Source organism: Oncorhynchus kisutch, linkage group LG13 (assembly GCF_002021735.2).
Source record: "Oncorhynchus kisutch isolate 150728-3 linkage group LG13, Okis_V2, whole genome shotgun sequence".
Classification (NCBI taxonomy): Eukaryota; Metazoa; Chordata; class Actinopteri; order Salmoniformes; family Salmonidae; genus Oncorhynchus; species Oncorhynchus kisutch.
This window is the reverse complement of record NC_034186.2, coordinates 35303120-35318955: the sequence shown is the minus strand read 5'-3', so window position 1 is coordinate 35318955 and position 15836 is coordinate 35303120. Positions and strand designations below refer to the sequence as shown.

General features: G+C 44.4%; 1 protein-coding gene across 5 annotated transcripts in view; it reads left to right on the top strand.

The window, feature by feature from the left end:
- LOC109902524 (SH2 domain-containing adapter protein F) overlaps positions 1–14413 on the top strand; it is a 28524-nt gene extending 14111 nt beyond the window's left edge. For 3 of the 5 annotated variants that reach the window (XM_031786106.1, XM_031786105.1, XM_031786107.1), the window contains 3 exons: positions 8441–8612; positions 10190–10309; positions 13428–14413. In XM_031786106.1, coding sequence (XP_031641966.1) covers positions 8441–8612; positions 10190–10309; positions 13428–13614 — 479 coding nt within the window. In that variant the 3' untranslated portion in view covers positions 13615–14413. The remainder of the gene's footprint in view (positions 1–8440; positions 8613–10189; positions 10310–13427) is intronic. The other 2 variants (XM_031786108.1, XM_031786109.1) reach the window with 1 other exon arrangement.
- The last annotated feature ends 1423 nt before the right edge of the window (positions 14414–15836 follow it).

Genomic DNA, 15836 nt, shown 5'->3' with positions numbered 1-15836 from the left:
ACACGTATTTTTTACATGTATATAACTCCACAATGACAAAGCAAAAACAGGTTTTTAGACAACCCTTTACTCAGTACTTCATTGAAGCACCTTTGGAAGCAATTACAGCCTCGATTCTTCTTGGGTATGACACTACAAGTTTGGCACACCTGTATTTTGGGAGTTTCTCCCATTCTCTCAAGCTCTGTCAGGTTGGAAGGGGAGCGTCGCTGCACAGCTATTTTCAGGTTTCTCCAAAGATGTTCGATTGGGTTCAAGTCTGACTGTGGCCACTCAAGGACATTCAGAGATTTGTCCTGAAGCCATTCCTGCGTTGTGTGCTTAGGGTCGTTGTCCTGCTGGTCAGTCAGGTCCTGAGCGCTCTGGAGCAGATTTTCATCAAGGATCTCTCTCTACTTTGCTGAGTTAATCTTTTGATCCAGACTAGTCTCCCAGTCCCTGCCGCTGAAAAACATCCCCACAGCATGATGCTGTCACCACCATGCTTCACCGTAGGGATGGTGCCAGGTTTCCCCGAGACGTGACGTTTGGCATTTAGGCCAAAGAGTTCAGTCTTGGTTTCATCAGACCAAAGTATCTTGTCCTTTAGGTGCTTTTTTTTCAAACTAAAAGGCTGTCGTGCCTTTTACTGGGGAGCTTCCGTCTGCCCACTCTAACATAAAGGCCTGATTGGCGGAGGGCTGCAGAGATGGTTGTCCTTCTGGAAGGTTCTCCCATCTCCACAGAAGAACTTTGGAGCTCTTTCAGAGCTCCAATCGGGCTCTTGGTCACGTCCTTGACCAAGGCCCTTCTTCCACAATTGCTCCGTTTTGGCCTGGCGGTCAGTTCTAGGAAGAGTCTTGGTGGTTCAAAATATCTTCCATTTCAAGAATGATGGAGACCACTGTGTTCTTGGGGACCTTCAATGCTTCCTTGACACAATCCTGTCTCAGAGCTCTATGGACAATTCCTTCGACCTCAGGCTTGGTTTTTGCTCTGACATTCACTGTCAACTGAGGGACCTTATATAGACAGGTGTGTGCCTTTCCAAATCATGTCCAATCAATTGAATATGCCACAGATGGACTCCAAGTTGTAGAAACATCTCAAGGATGATTCATGGAAACAGGATGCACCTGAGCTCAATAGCAAAGGGTCTAAATACTTACGTAAATAAATAAGGCAATACATTTGCTAACATTTCTAAACCAGTTTTTTGCGTTGTCATTATGGGGTATTGTGTGTAGATTGAGGGAATAAAAAAAAATACATTTTCAGAATATGGCTGTAACATCACGAAGTGGGGAAAGGGTCTGAATAATTTCTGAATGCACTACACTTCATTTTTTTAAAACTGTTACCGGGGGACCTTTAGATGAGGCCTGTGGGCATCCTAGAGCAAAATGTGTGTAGCCAAACTGTTCGGATGCTACACACAGAAGTTTGCAGATTGGCTGTACCGACTTCAAGCGAGTCAAGGTGATTGTGGTTGTTAAAGAGAACACCATAGTTTTCGTGAGTCTCATCTTTCCACAGAGGGAGTCATAGTTTGTAGGCCAAACCGTTTGGACGCTATAGACGATTTTGTGAGAAGACTGATTTTCGGGATGTCTCATCTGACAAACACTGCTCTATATCTGTCACCTTTCACCGCAGATGCGGAAGTGCGACATCAGCGGATGTGATGGATTGAGACGCATCCGATGCCAAAAAATGTCTCATATCTCTAGATTAAACTGACAGATTTCTATGGGGATTTAAAAAAAATGCTAATTACATTTCACTCTGCTGCGGAAATCGACTCTAGATTTTAAAGAAGAAGTGTGTGTGTGTGTGTGCCATTCAGACGGTGAATGGGCAAGACAAAATACTTACCGTTAAGTGCCTTTGAGTGGGGTATGGTAGTAGTTGTGTTAGTAAGTGTCAAGAACTGCATTGTTGCTGGGGTTTTTCACACTCGACAGTTTCCTGTGTGTATCAAGATTGGCCCACCACCAAACGGACATCCAGCCAACTTGACACAACGACGGGAAGCATTGGAGTCAACATGGGCCAGCATCCCTGTGGAATGCTCAGTGTACATCATAAACAATACAAGTTTTTTTTATATTGTGAAAGCCCTGTCTCCGTTTCTGGTGTGTGTGTGTGATTGACAGACTGGACGGTGGGGAGTAGATCTGTTACGATACGGCAGGGCAAGCCTACTTAATTGAGCTGCATCTCAGTCAGGAGGTCAAAGTGACAGGAGAATAAATCAACACGCTTGCTTTCACTCCTCTTTTTCATGCATTCGCTCTCCCTTCCTCCCCCTCTTCTCCGTTAATTACATGCTCGCGTGTGCATGACTGATCCAGTTCTAATAAGCAGGTGGTCAGCAGAACTGCTACAGCAACACACGACACAGACACAAACACACAGAACATGTTCAAATCACATTACATGGCAGGCATTAAATAGACAACGTAGCGTTGACGAAGAGGATGACTTCCATCGGGTGAGCGACCATCTCAGAAGATTTAAGGGATAAAACCCAGATCTCTTGGACAGGATCTATTACAACACCAATAAGAAATGGTACCAGATGGAGGGAGAAAAACCTTCACTCATGATTTTCTGGCACCTGTTTTTCTACCTGCAGTCAGTTAGCTGCCAGCACCCCGGCCTGTCTGAACAGATTGGTTGGAGGGAAAAACAGAAACACTACAGTATGTTCCATTCTCACTTTTAATCCATATTCCCAGTCAGATGGCGGGCATTACTAGGCAGGGTTGGTATGGCAGCACTGAGGGTTAGTTGAAGAGCTGTAGAGAGAGGAGGGGGGGGGACGTCCAAGGTTATGGCAGATTTGATGTGAGCTCAGTGCGGATGTTTGTGGATCCCAGCGACTCCGAGGGCAGGGGGACAGAAGATAATGAATGACATTGGCTGTGGAGGAGCAGGGAGGGGGGGAGGGGTCGAGGCCATTGTGACAGGGAGCAATCAGTCATGCGTGGCGCTGACACCTTCGCCTTCACTGCGGCCTCTCCTCCCACAGCGGTGACAGGACTGTCCCTGCAGTCCTCCCTCTCTGCCGAGGTGACACACCGCTTGATAACCTATGATCTGCCAGCAGTGCCTCAGCTCTCACCTCATCACCACACGCACTGATTATCAACAGTTACCACAGTCAGGAGAAATATTCCCTTACATTTTTTCGGCACTGAGCAAATTTCAGGTCTGCTGAGCGCAAACTTGAATGTTGTGAAAATTCAGTGCAACTTCCAGCAAGCATTTACTTTGAACACTGAGGCTGTACCTGCTTTAAGTTAGTTTCAGACAATGGTCAAGTAGGCTACTGTGGCTATTTGATCATAATGTAGGCCTACCAGAGTGGCCTACCATCAAAAACAATGGAGAAAATGCATCCCATTACATTTTAACATGGAAATGGATGTTCTATCATTCAGCCTACAATAGCAGCCAATGTGTTGTTCAATTTAGACCTACATTCCATGAGACTTTTGAAAAGAACATGCAGGGCTTGACATTAACCTGTTATTCCACTTGTCCTTCAAACAAGGTGACTGAAAATGTTGTTTTGATGCAAGAAGATTTTATACAAAATTCAAATGCATTATTATTCCCATAACATTATTACAGAGAATGAGATACATTATGCTACCCTCTGCCTATTGGCTACTTAGCTTATTCAAACCTCTCTCAAAATACAACACTGCCCCTTTAAGACAAAAAAGCTGTTTATCCGACTCACTTTTGAAAGAAAAATGTACAAGTTTTCTGCTCTTATAGGAAGCAATCACTCTCCCATTGCTGACTACAAATGATCTATAAGTGGGCTAATATGAACACGTGCACACTTGGCTACATGCAGCTCTTGCTTGGATCTCAAAACAAGCGCATCTACTCATACTGTAAACACTGTCCAGTTTAAAGTGAATAGCACAGATCCATATATGGCAATGGTCTATTTGCATAAAGGTCTACTGCAGCTCTGATTGGTTATGCTGCACTGTTCTGCCTACAACATATTTTGCATAGTTATTTCTGCATACTTAGTCTTGCATAGTTGCATAGTAAAGGGAAATGTTGATAGTGTTAACTAAGGGGAAAAACTGTAGAAAGTTCAATCTAGTGTTTCTCTGCGCGTGCTGATATTTCTTCTGCACGGCAGTCCTGGGGAGCTGCATTCCTGCGAACAAGCGCAGCTTAAAGGGAACATTGGTCAGGAGTGAGAGCAGGATGCTCATTAAAGGAAAAGCACATTTAGAGATGGCTTTTTGGATAGTTGTATATTACATGCACAATTATGATAATCAGGAAGTAAAATGCTGTGCATATCCTCTTTTTAGAGTGGGATGCACAGTATTCACTGTGGAGTCCAGTCCAGCTCAGGTGGAGATCAGTGTCTGGGTGTGAGTTGGTAGTCAATTACGTGACACCAGCAGTGTGAGAGAGCCTGCTGCTGGCAGACAGACATGCCTCAGTCCAGTAGGTTTTAATTAGAACACTACAAACCTGTCACTAGCACCTAGCTCCCCCCTATTACAACCATCATTAATTCCTGTGAATGTTTTAACATTCAACAGTGAGGGTTGCATAGATAGCCCTGCAGCCATGCAACACCAATTAGTGAGCTAATTTAATGGACACTCATTACTCCACACAGAATGCCCTGTCTAATGAGTAGATGAATGGTGTTAGGTACACAGCATATTTGATCTACAGTATGTGCTTTTAGTATCTGATCTCTGATATCTGGTTTCCCTCCACAAGTAAGGGGCCTTAAATATAATTTAAAGGTCTCTCACACAATATTTTGCAGATACGGAATGTTGGATTGGTTTTCCAGGTGTGAATGTACTGTAGACTGGCGTCTACAAAGACACATTTGTGTGCATGTGTGCGTGCGACGCAGCAATCATGAGATTTCCATCACCTTGGCCGGTGTGTCCCTGGTCTGTTAGCTCACTCTAAGCTGGCCCTGGGGTTCCCAACTGGCTTCTCCATCAATTTACAGGATGTGTCGTGTCGACATTCTTCCAACCCTCGCGCTCTCGCTCCATGTGAAGCTTTACTGATGTTAATGAAAAGACATCCTTCACCATCCAGACTCGTTCCCTCAAGTGAGTTGGATGGGAGGCAGAGTGAGATGGGGAGGGGGAGAGAAGTAGTGAAGGGATAGATAATGCACCACTTAGTGGGGGAGAGAGGGAGGTGTGCGTGTGCGCAGGAACCAACAGAATATACAATCCCAGAAAAATTGAGGCCAAGAAGAGAAATCAGAAAGGGAGGAATAGTAGAAAGCCATTGGTTTGAGCTGAATAAGAAAATGGCAGTTCTGTCCATGAAAATGGATTTCAAATGCCATGTCATATTCCTATTTTATATGCCTTAGTGTTTATTCATGGATAGGGGTGTTAATTATCTGTCATTAGTAGGAAGAAGTTGCGCCCGGCAGAAAGCCTTTTGTTGGCAGAGAGAACATGGGGAGCTGGGCTTGTTACAAAGCAGATGTCTTAATACTTGTGTTTAATGACGAAATACAGCAGGATTTATCCAATGCTCCTGTCACTTGATTCCAGGATCGTTATTTTGATAAATAAAATGGCTTTTTATATTTACTCAGATGATGAGCTCTGAGGTTGTAGTGCCATTGTCTTCCATACTGAAAGAGTAAAATGGATTGAAAACTTGTTTTATACTGAAATGCCTTTTTCTTGGTTCAACCAGCGGATCCACTTCAGTGTGAGGGTGTCTTTTGTGTCTGCTGAGTGGTTTGTACAGGTTTTCAAATATATTATTGAATATTCTGTTCTGAAATGTCAATCTGCCTGCTAGTTCTCTCCCCTCTCTCTCTCTCTGAACATGATGTCAGAATGTAAATATATAACAAGAAAGACCTTCGGGCAAATGGCCTCCACAACCTGTGTGATAGATCCACAGCTTCCCATTAGTAGTAAATGGAGCCCAGATGTTCCCTCTGTTTGAGTGACAGCTCTGTGTGCGCGCACCCGGCCAGCAAAAGGTCACGTCCTGCCCTTTGTCACAGTGATGAGTGCTGACATCTGTAGGAGGAGGTAAAGGTGATGTCATGAGGGGATTATAAAGGGGCCATTTAGGGGAAATGTTACACTGCAGGCAGGAGGTCGCACTGGAACACGGATGCCCCAAATAGCCTTCCAGACATTCAAACATTTATACTGGACACTTGTGTGCTACAAATAGCAGCAACTGTGGAATCATAGAATTTGAACAGAATGCACACCCACTCGTACTGCGAGTGCAACTGGTTTCTAAGTACATGGGGTACTGTATGTCCTTGGTATTGCATACAGTCTGGAACTCCCCCTAAACAGGGCAGGAATTCTGTTAGAAATGTTCTCATTTAACTGTGACAAGCAAAGCTGAACTCTAACTGCAATCCCTTTTCAAAACCATGTATGGTTCTCTTCACTGAGTTCATTCCCTCCTTCCTTTCATTCTAGTCCTCACTCACTGTTGTTCTCTCTGAGCTGGTCACACTTTAATGATGGCTTCTGCAGGGCTGGGAGGGCTCTCCAGATGGGGCCATTGTACTGCATCATGCGCCAATAGTTCACAGAGAGCCAGAGAAAGTGGCGGAGTGTGTTTTCCCTGCTCAATAATGAACTAGTCAGAGAGCGGGAGGGATGAGAGTGAGGGATGTATGTACAGCATCACTGGGGTCTCTCCTAATGCCCTGTTCAGCTGCCCTTTTATGTCACACACCCAGGGGGTCTTTGGTTTTGTCCGATCATCAAGATGTCAGCCCCCCCTTCATTTGTTTAGTAATTCACTGTGTGGTGTGTAGCGCAGCTGTGGCGGATTCTGTGTGCTGCGCCATTGAGACTGCAGTAATGGGTTACGTGGTTGCTGGCCACGGATTGTAATGAGCTATTTTGTTCCGCTCCTGCCTCATTTGTGTGCCCTGTCCTCACCATCCTAGACACACAGTCCACATCATTGTCAATCTGACACACAGCATCTACTTGGCTACCTTCAGACTTCTTACCTCTCCTCCATATTCCATCCATCTCCGTATTCATTCTACTTCCCCCTCCTATCCATCGATTATTTTTTTTATCTGTCTCTCCTCTGCACCTGGCTCCCTGTAGAGATGTCAGAGCTGCCTGAGCTACCCTGCCCCCCTCCAGTGGGGCAGCAGATGGAGGAGGAGCTCCTGATAGGACAACACCTACCCAGGACAACACCTTCTCACTCCCCAACCTGTTCCCTGACCCACCAGCCTGAACCCCCAGTGTCCTGCATCTGCCCTGCCTGCTTTTTGTATGATGTTAACATACAGTACCAGTCAAAAGTTTGGACACACCTACTCATTCCAGGGTTTTTGTTTGTTTTTACTATTGTTCTACATTAGTAGTGAAGATGTCAAGACTGTGAAATAACACACATGAAATCATGTAGTAACCAATAAAGTGTTAAACAAATTATTCAAAGTAGCCTCCCATTGCCTTGATGACAGCTTGGCTCTTCTTAATGCGTTTGTGCTAATCAGTTGTGTTGTGACAAGGTACGGGTGGTATACAGAAGATAGCCCTATTTGGTAAAAGGCCAAGTCAATATTATGGCAAGAACAGCTCAAATAAGCAAAGAGAAACAACTGTCCATCATTACTTTAAGACATGAAGGTCAGTCAATGGACGTTAGACCGGTGGAAATCTGTCCTTTGCTCTGATGAGTCCAAATGTGAGTCCAAACATTCCAGGTGAAGCTGGTTGAGAGAATGCCAAGAGTGTGCAAAGCTGTCATCAAGGCAAAGGGTGGCTACTTTGAAGAATCTAATATATTTACATTTGTTTAACACTTTTGGTTACTACATGATTCCATATGTGTTCATAGTTTTGATGTCTTCACTATTATTCTACAATGTAGAAATAGCAAAAATGAAGAAAAACCCTTGACTGGTACTGTACATCAATGGGTCACAACCCAACAATAGGTTTGGCAACAAGTGGCTATTGAAGGCCTTTTTTGTAACGCACCATAATAGGTCTAGTAAGCCAGATACTGGTGGTACATTGGGTTATGATGGTATTTTGCCTGTCGCCACACAGCACCGACTCTCCCTCTACATCGCACTGCAGCCCCTCAGGGTCCGCTTCCGCCACAACCCAGAAGCCCCCTGTGCTATGTGGTCCTCTCATGCCTCCTTTCATTAGGTCACCCTGCAGATCTCCCCTGGAGCAGCTCCTAGTCCCAGCCAACCATTGGATGATGATGTTGCACCCAGTCAGATCTGTGCTACCAGCTCTCCTCTCCACTGTGTACCCCTTCAGCAGAAACAGTCTGTTCTCTGTGCTATGGCATGCCCAACCCTTTTTCCATCTGCACCAACAACAGTATCTACACTGTTTTCCCAGGCCTGGCTTGAGTTTTCCCTTTTTAATGAGATACTCTGTCTGACTCACTTTCTTTTTTTCAGTGCAGTTTGATGGTGCTGAGTGGGAACGGTCCTCGTCCCCAACCGAGCGCCTGCGTCTACCCAGGTCCAGTCCCCTGGCAGGAGGGAGCATGAAGTTCCGGATGCCCTGCTCTGACCCTCACAACATGATGGGGGAGAGAGTAGACCCCAACCTGCCCCTGGAGAAACAAGTGTACGTACCGTACTCTTTTCCTTTGTAATGACATTTTTATTGTTTACTTTGATATCTCTTGTTTGGGTTGGGTGTTATTGCTTCATCTACACAGTAATACTGAAAGCATCACAGTAGAATGTAAATGTGGTTTTGTTTTATACATGTATATCATTAGAATAAACTATGTTTCGATATACAATATATGAATGAACAAACTCTACTAATCAATCATATCTTTGTACACCAGGCCATGGTACATGAAGTGAGAGGGTAGTACATTACTCTCCCAGGTGGTCTTTTAAGGGTTGTTATAGGATCCACTGGAGAGCCCTACTCACGTTTGAGTGAGTGTGGTCTGGTCTCAGTCCGACCCCTGTGCCATCTGCCAGAGTTAGTAAACAGTGACTAGAGGAGACCATGCTTGTTTAAAGTGAGAAGAAACATGGTTATAACACACTACATGACACATTTGCACCTACAGAAACACATTTCAACAATAGTGGCAATCAAATATTTGCACGTCACTTTATTTTCACATCTGTGTACTGTATGTCACAAAAGAAAATCCCTTAATTTACCACTAATATTTGACATTGCACAGTACTCCAGGGGCCTAATTTATCAACCATGTGTACATTTCTTACTCAATTTTGGCGTAGGTGGAGATTCTGGGATTTGCGCGCATCACAACTTATTGGAATGTATTAAACAGTCATATGCAACATATCCACATTTTTTAAATTGATAAATCAGAGCCATATTGTATACACCCCTGCCTGGAAAACGTCCTCCATTCACCTTTATGGTAACGTAAACACCCTCATTTGCTGTATGATTTGGAAATATTGCAACTGGGCCATGTCTGTTTCTAAAGGAAAGCACAATGGTAAATTGGAACACATTTCTGTAGAGGTGTGGGCTAATGTTTTCATCTTTTGCTGTTACTTTTTCAAACAAAAAATGTGTGTCGCTTATAGCGAATACCAACACTTGCTGCGTATTTTATTTAAAAAAAAGTATGTACTATAACCCACACTATGCAAAATACAAATTGTTGTTCAGTATTTTGTGTGTCAATTGACTGTTTCTATTTCCTGTCTTGGTAAAGGCTCTGAGATTAAGTGGGCTATGATGTTGTGCTCCTTGGCTATTGAATGAGCGATGAATAAGTAGTATGATGAATAAATAGTAGCCTAATATTTGTTGTGTAGCGTGGAATTAACCAGTCATGTCAGTAAATATGATTATAATTTCAGACCATATTATAAGACTCATAGAAACATATTAGGCTGCATGCTGCTCTGCGAACTCCTTACCGACGTCATCTGTTATATAATTAGCCTACGTTTTAGTGCTTTTGTTAGCCTTCAATAAATATCAAATTCTGTGCGTCAAACACCTCCATTTCCCCCAAAATAACAATGTTTGCTTGTAATACAATTCTTTAACCCGAAGTTGTGCGTACGCATGGTCTGATATTTACATGGAGATACGCACACTTTCCTGTCAAGTTCAAATTTGATAAATATCAACCTTTTGATAAATGAGGCCCCATGTCTTTTTCCCTCCCTCTATTCATGTTGTGTATCTGTCAGGTGGTACCACGGGGCACTGTCGCGGTCAGAGGCAGAGTCTCTGTTGACCCTGTGTAAGGAGTGTAGCTACCTGGTGAGGAACAGCCAGACCAGCCTCAGCGACTACTCTCTCTCACTACGGTATAAAGCTCAACATAATCACACCATTTACAGTGCCTTGCGAAAGTATTCGGCCCCCTTGAACTTTGCGACCTTTTGCCACATTTCAGGCTTCAAACATAAAGATATAAAACTGTATTTTTTTGTGAAGAATCAACAACAAGTGGGACACAATCATGAAGTGGAACGACATTTATTGGATATTTCAAACTTTTTTAACAAATCAAAAACTGAAAAATTGGGCCGAATACTTTCGCAAGGCACTGTACATCTGAACAGCAACATCAAATCATTGCTAATGCACTTAAATACAGTTTGGTATGAGTCAAATAGTCCATAAGTACAGTAGGTTAGAATATTTATTGAATCATCCTCCGATTTAACTACTCTGACTTGATTGTCTCCCGAGTGGCGCAGTGGTCTAGAGGCGTCACTACAGACCCTGGTTCGATCCCGGGCTGTATCACAACCGGCCACGATCGGGAGCGTCGTCCGGGTTAGGGGAAGGTTTGGCAGGGGTAGGCCGTCATTGTAAAATAGGAATTTGTTCTTAACTGACTTGTGTAGTTAAATAACGGCAAGTATACTGTGTACTGTATACTTGCAGCCACCTTCCCTACTGAGCTTCTATCTCACTGTATGTAGGCCTCCATCTGTCTCTCTTAACCTCCTCTGCTTTCTCTCTCCTCCTCCCACAACCCATTGAAGATCATTGGCACACTGATTTTCTTCTCAATAGTCCTTCACGCCGCATAATAGTGCTTATATGGCCAAATCTCTTCTCTCTAATTACTAGCTTGATCCTTAAATCCCCTTCTCCATCACTCTCCCCCCTTTTTTTTCTCCCTCCCTCACTCTCATTCCCCCTCTCTTCCCCCAGCACTTATTCTCTCTCTGAGTGGTAATCAGGCAGATACAGCACACTGCAGCTCTCACATCAGCCGCTTTCCAATCACTAATGAATATGAATCACCTTCTGTGTGCCACACACAGGCACGCCTGAGTGCACGCACGCACACCACATTAGAGGTTCTCATTTTCAGCCTCACAGACATCACACGGATACAATGTCACTCAAACACACACACAAACACACACCCGCCGATGTTAACAGCTCAAATAGACAGGCTGGCATGTGAAACGACAAAGCTACAGTATGTGGCCCTCGTCTCACAATAGGAGGTCCAGGGGTCTGAAAGAAGCAGTGGTTTGATCTTTAGACTGGCAGGTGCTTTGTGTCTCTAAATTGTTGTGAGGGAGACATGCCAGAGGTAGTTGGAGATGGAATCAAAGCGATAGAGAACCAGTAGTGAGTCGGCATGGAAACAGACTGACACACAGCCCAGCATCACACCAATATGGATGAGGCAAATACACAGACAAATCATGTCTCTTCAAGAGGGATTTTTCTCTAACAGCTTGTCAGGGATCTGTGATTTAATTTGAAACACAGACTATATATAATAAAGTGTGTGGACACCCCTTCAAATGAGTGGATTTGGCTATTTCGGCCACACAGGTTCACAAAGCCATGCAATCTCCACAGACGGAAATTGGCAGTAGAATGGCCTTACTGAAGTGCTCAGTGACTTTCAACATGGCACCGTCATAGGATGCCACCTTTCCAACAAGTCAGTACGTCAGATTTCTGCCCTGCTAGAGCTGCCCCGGGGGAACTGTAAGTGCTGTTATTGTGGATCGGCTCAGCCGCGAAGTGGTAGGCCACACAAGCTCACAGAATGGGACCACTGAGTGCTGTAGTGCGTAATAATAGTCTGTTCTTGGTAGCAACACCACCGAGTTCCAAATTGACTCTGGAAGAAATGTCAGCACAAGAGCTGTTTGCTGGGAGCTTCATGAAATAGGTTTCCAGGGCCGAGCAGCTGCACACAAGTCTAAGATCACCATGCGCAATGCCAAGCGTCGGCTGGAGTGGTGTAAAGCTTGGCGCCATTGGACTCTGGAGCAGGGGAAACACGTTCTCTGGAGTAATGAATCACGCTTCACCATCTGGCAGTCCAACGGACACATCTGGGTTTGGCGGATGCTAGGAGGACGCTACCTGCCCGAATGCATAGTGCCAACTGTAAAGGTTGGTGGAGGAGGAATAATGGTCTGGGGCTGTTTTTCATGGTTCGGGTTAGGCCCCTTAGTTCCAGTGAAGGGAAATCTTAATGCTACATTATACAATGACATTCTAGACGATTCTGTGCTTCCACCTTTGTGGCAACAGTTTGGGGAAGGCCTTTTCCTGTTTCAGCATGACAATGCCCCCGTGCACAAAGTGAGTTCCATACGGAAATGGTTTGTCGAGATTAGTGTGGAAGAACTTAACTGGCCTGCACAGAGCCCTGACCTCAACCCCATCGAACACCTTTGGGATGAATTGGAACACGAGCCAGGCCTCATCGCCCAACATCAGTGCCCTTCTTCACTAATGCTCTTGTGGCTGAATGGAAGCAAGTTCCTGCAGCAATGTTCCAACATCTAGTTGAAAGCCTTCCCAGAAGAGTGGAGGCTGCTATGGCAGCAAATGGGGGACCAACTCAATATTAATGCCCATGATTTTGGAATGAGATGTTCAACAAACAGGTGTCCACTTATTTTGGGACATGTAGTGTACCTTTCAATCCTGATGGGTGATGTGCTCCAAAGAACACAAAAAACAAGCCATAGCTAATTAGCAATGTAGTGATGCTGGTTCTGTTTGTTGTTATTGCATTGTGTAGAACAACAGATTTCCCTAGTCTTCCATTGTTGATTTTGCAAACTAATGATGACCAATTAGAGCCAATTGTCTTTCCCTCTGCTTCTATAATTAGACATACATCATGATGGCAGCTAGCTCTTAAAGGGGAGGTGCAGCGCTGCTCTACTGCTAGTTCTGTATTGCTTGCTTCCTCTCCGTCGCTCTCTCTCTCTCATCATCTTTGTCTTGTCTCTCACAAGCCATTACATGACTAATTTATACTGTATAATTCCCCCCTTCCCTCTCTTCTTACTAGTCCAACATTATGATATGTTGTTAAATCTGGGTAAGAAATACCTCATAAAATGCCAGAAATAAGTAGGCTGTATATGTCACTTCCAGTGTGTCATCATGTGGTCCCTGACTCTGCCCTTCGGCCTTCTCTCTCAGGAGCTGCCAAGGCTTCATGCACATAAAGTTCAGCCAGTGTAAGGATGGGAAGTACGTCCTGGGGCAGAACAGCCTGCCATTCAACACCATCCCAGAGGTCATCCACTTCTACACCACACACAAGCTACCAATCAGAGGAGCCGAACACCTGTCTCTGCTCTTCCCTGTGCTCGTACAGACCCTCTGATTTGCTGGGACAATGGTCCTGGAATCCTAGGTCACATTGTGATTGGACATTGACTTTAGATTGACTCGAATATTAAAGGAATTTACACAATCAGGCCATCTGTGCTCTCGTTGAACTAGACTATTTTGTTGAGGATTCAGCATCCGCTGGCTTGTCAGTACCTTCATAGACCTTCTCGTTTCTGTTGTGCCAAATCTCTGTGATCTGGGAACAGATTCATATGAAACGCAATACCTGGACTGTACCAACACCTTCTCTCTGTAGCCTACCTGGGATGCTATCTGGACTGACTGTTGCAGAATGAGCGTCTCACTGAGCTAGTGCTGCTGCCTGTACTGCTCCACTGGTTGACAGTCTGAGGGGAAATGTGGTTCTACTCACACAAACCTTTGTTGATTTGATTCTCTCTGTACTGTTAAGTAAACCTATTTGTCAATGCTTTATGTTGACGAACTGGTGTCAACCCGCGTCACTTACTGTATGGCTGTTGTAGCAGCAGCTGTGTCTGATTGTACTACTGTTGCCGTGTGGTTGTCATATGATCTGTTTGTCTGGACACTGTCACTGACTGGTTGCAGTGCTCTGTAGTTAACCAGAACAATTTTCAATGGTGAGACAAAGGTTTAAACCGCCATATAAATGGCCATATCAGTGGTAATGGGTGTTATGGTTTAATGATTATTCTTATTATCTGGGTCGTCATAATCAATGGCATTGTTGTCGTCTCTGATTGTAATTATGGATAAGACGTTTTCTCATTTACCTGCTGTGTTCAACAATAAACAGTTTCTTAAAGAGCCGTGTCTGCTTTGTGCATCATGTGGAACGACGAGCATCACAGTGTCTGATTATGTAGATAAGACTGAGGACTAATCTGATGTGGTGTCATTTTTTTACATGTTAATTCTCAGAAATAAACAAACTCTCACACTCATGATCTTTGCATTTTGGGAATAGCCAGTACTGTACCCACCTTGAGATTAGACCTAGATTTGCAGAACACTGAGAGGATGGTGGACTACAAAAGCATGCGAATGTCCATGTTTCCTCTACTCCAGCAGACGCAGGCTCTTCCCCAGCCATTAGGCAGCAGGGGGAGAGGGGAGTGTAGCGAGAAGGAGAGGAAGGCAGGTCTCATTATTTAGGGTTTGCTGGAGTGAAAGGCACTGGGATTGCTTTCATTACTGAGCCAAATGCTGCGGCTGATTACCAGTGGGACGAAGAGCAGAGACGAGCGAGATCACTCACCCTTGAGAGGGGGGAAAAGAGCGTAGGCGCAAGGGAGGGAAAGAGTGTCGCGTCTGTATTCCTGTACTCGAACACAAAACTAATAACAATAACGATGAGCAATACGAATGTCGTAAGTGTACTAAGTAATCCACAAGCATAGTGATTATCTTTTCAGCGTTCTCCCTAAACTGCTTGTTTTGTGTGTCCAGATAAGCATCCTATGTTATTATTGTGGGCGGAGAGGATTTCTATAAGGGTTTTGTTTGAATATGGTTGCATGTGCGGGTACTGTACAGTCATGGCCAAAAGTTTTGAGAATGACAAATATTAATTTCCACAAAGTTTGCTGCTTCAGTGCCTTTAGATATTTTTGACAGATGTTACTATGGAATACTGAAGTATAATTACAAGCATTTCATAAGTGTCAAATTGACAATTACATGAAGTTGATGCAAAGAGTCAATATTTGCAGTGTTGAACCTTCTTTTTCAAGACCACTGCAATCCGCCCTGGCATGCTGTCAATTAACTTCTGGGCCACATCCTGACTGATGGCAGCTCATTCTTGCATAATCAATGCTTGGAGTTTGTCAGAATTTGTGGTTTTTTGTTGGTAGCGCTCACCTTGTCTTCTCCGGACAAGCTTTTTTCCGGATGCCCCAAACAATCGGAAAGGGGATTCATCAGAGAAAATGACTTTACCCCATTCCTCAGCAGTCCAATCCCTGTAACTTTTGCAGAATATCAGTCTGTCCCTGATGTTTTTCCTGGAGAGAAGTGGCTTCTTTGCTGCCCTTCTTGACACCAGGCCATCCTCTAAAAGTATTCGCCTCACTGTGCATGCAGATGCACTCACACCTGCCTGCTGCCATTCCTGAGCAAGCGCTGTACTGATGGTGCCCCGATCCCGCAGCTGAATCAACTTTAGGAGACTGTCCTGGCGCTTGTTGGACTTTCTTGGGCGCCCTGAAGCCTTCTTCACAACAATTGAAC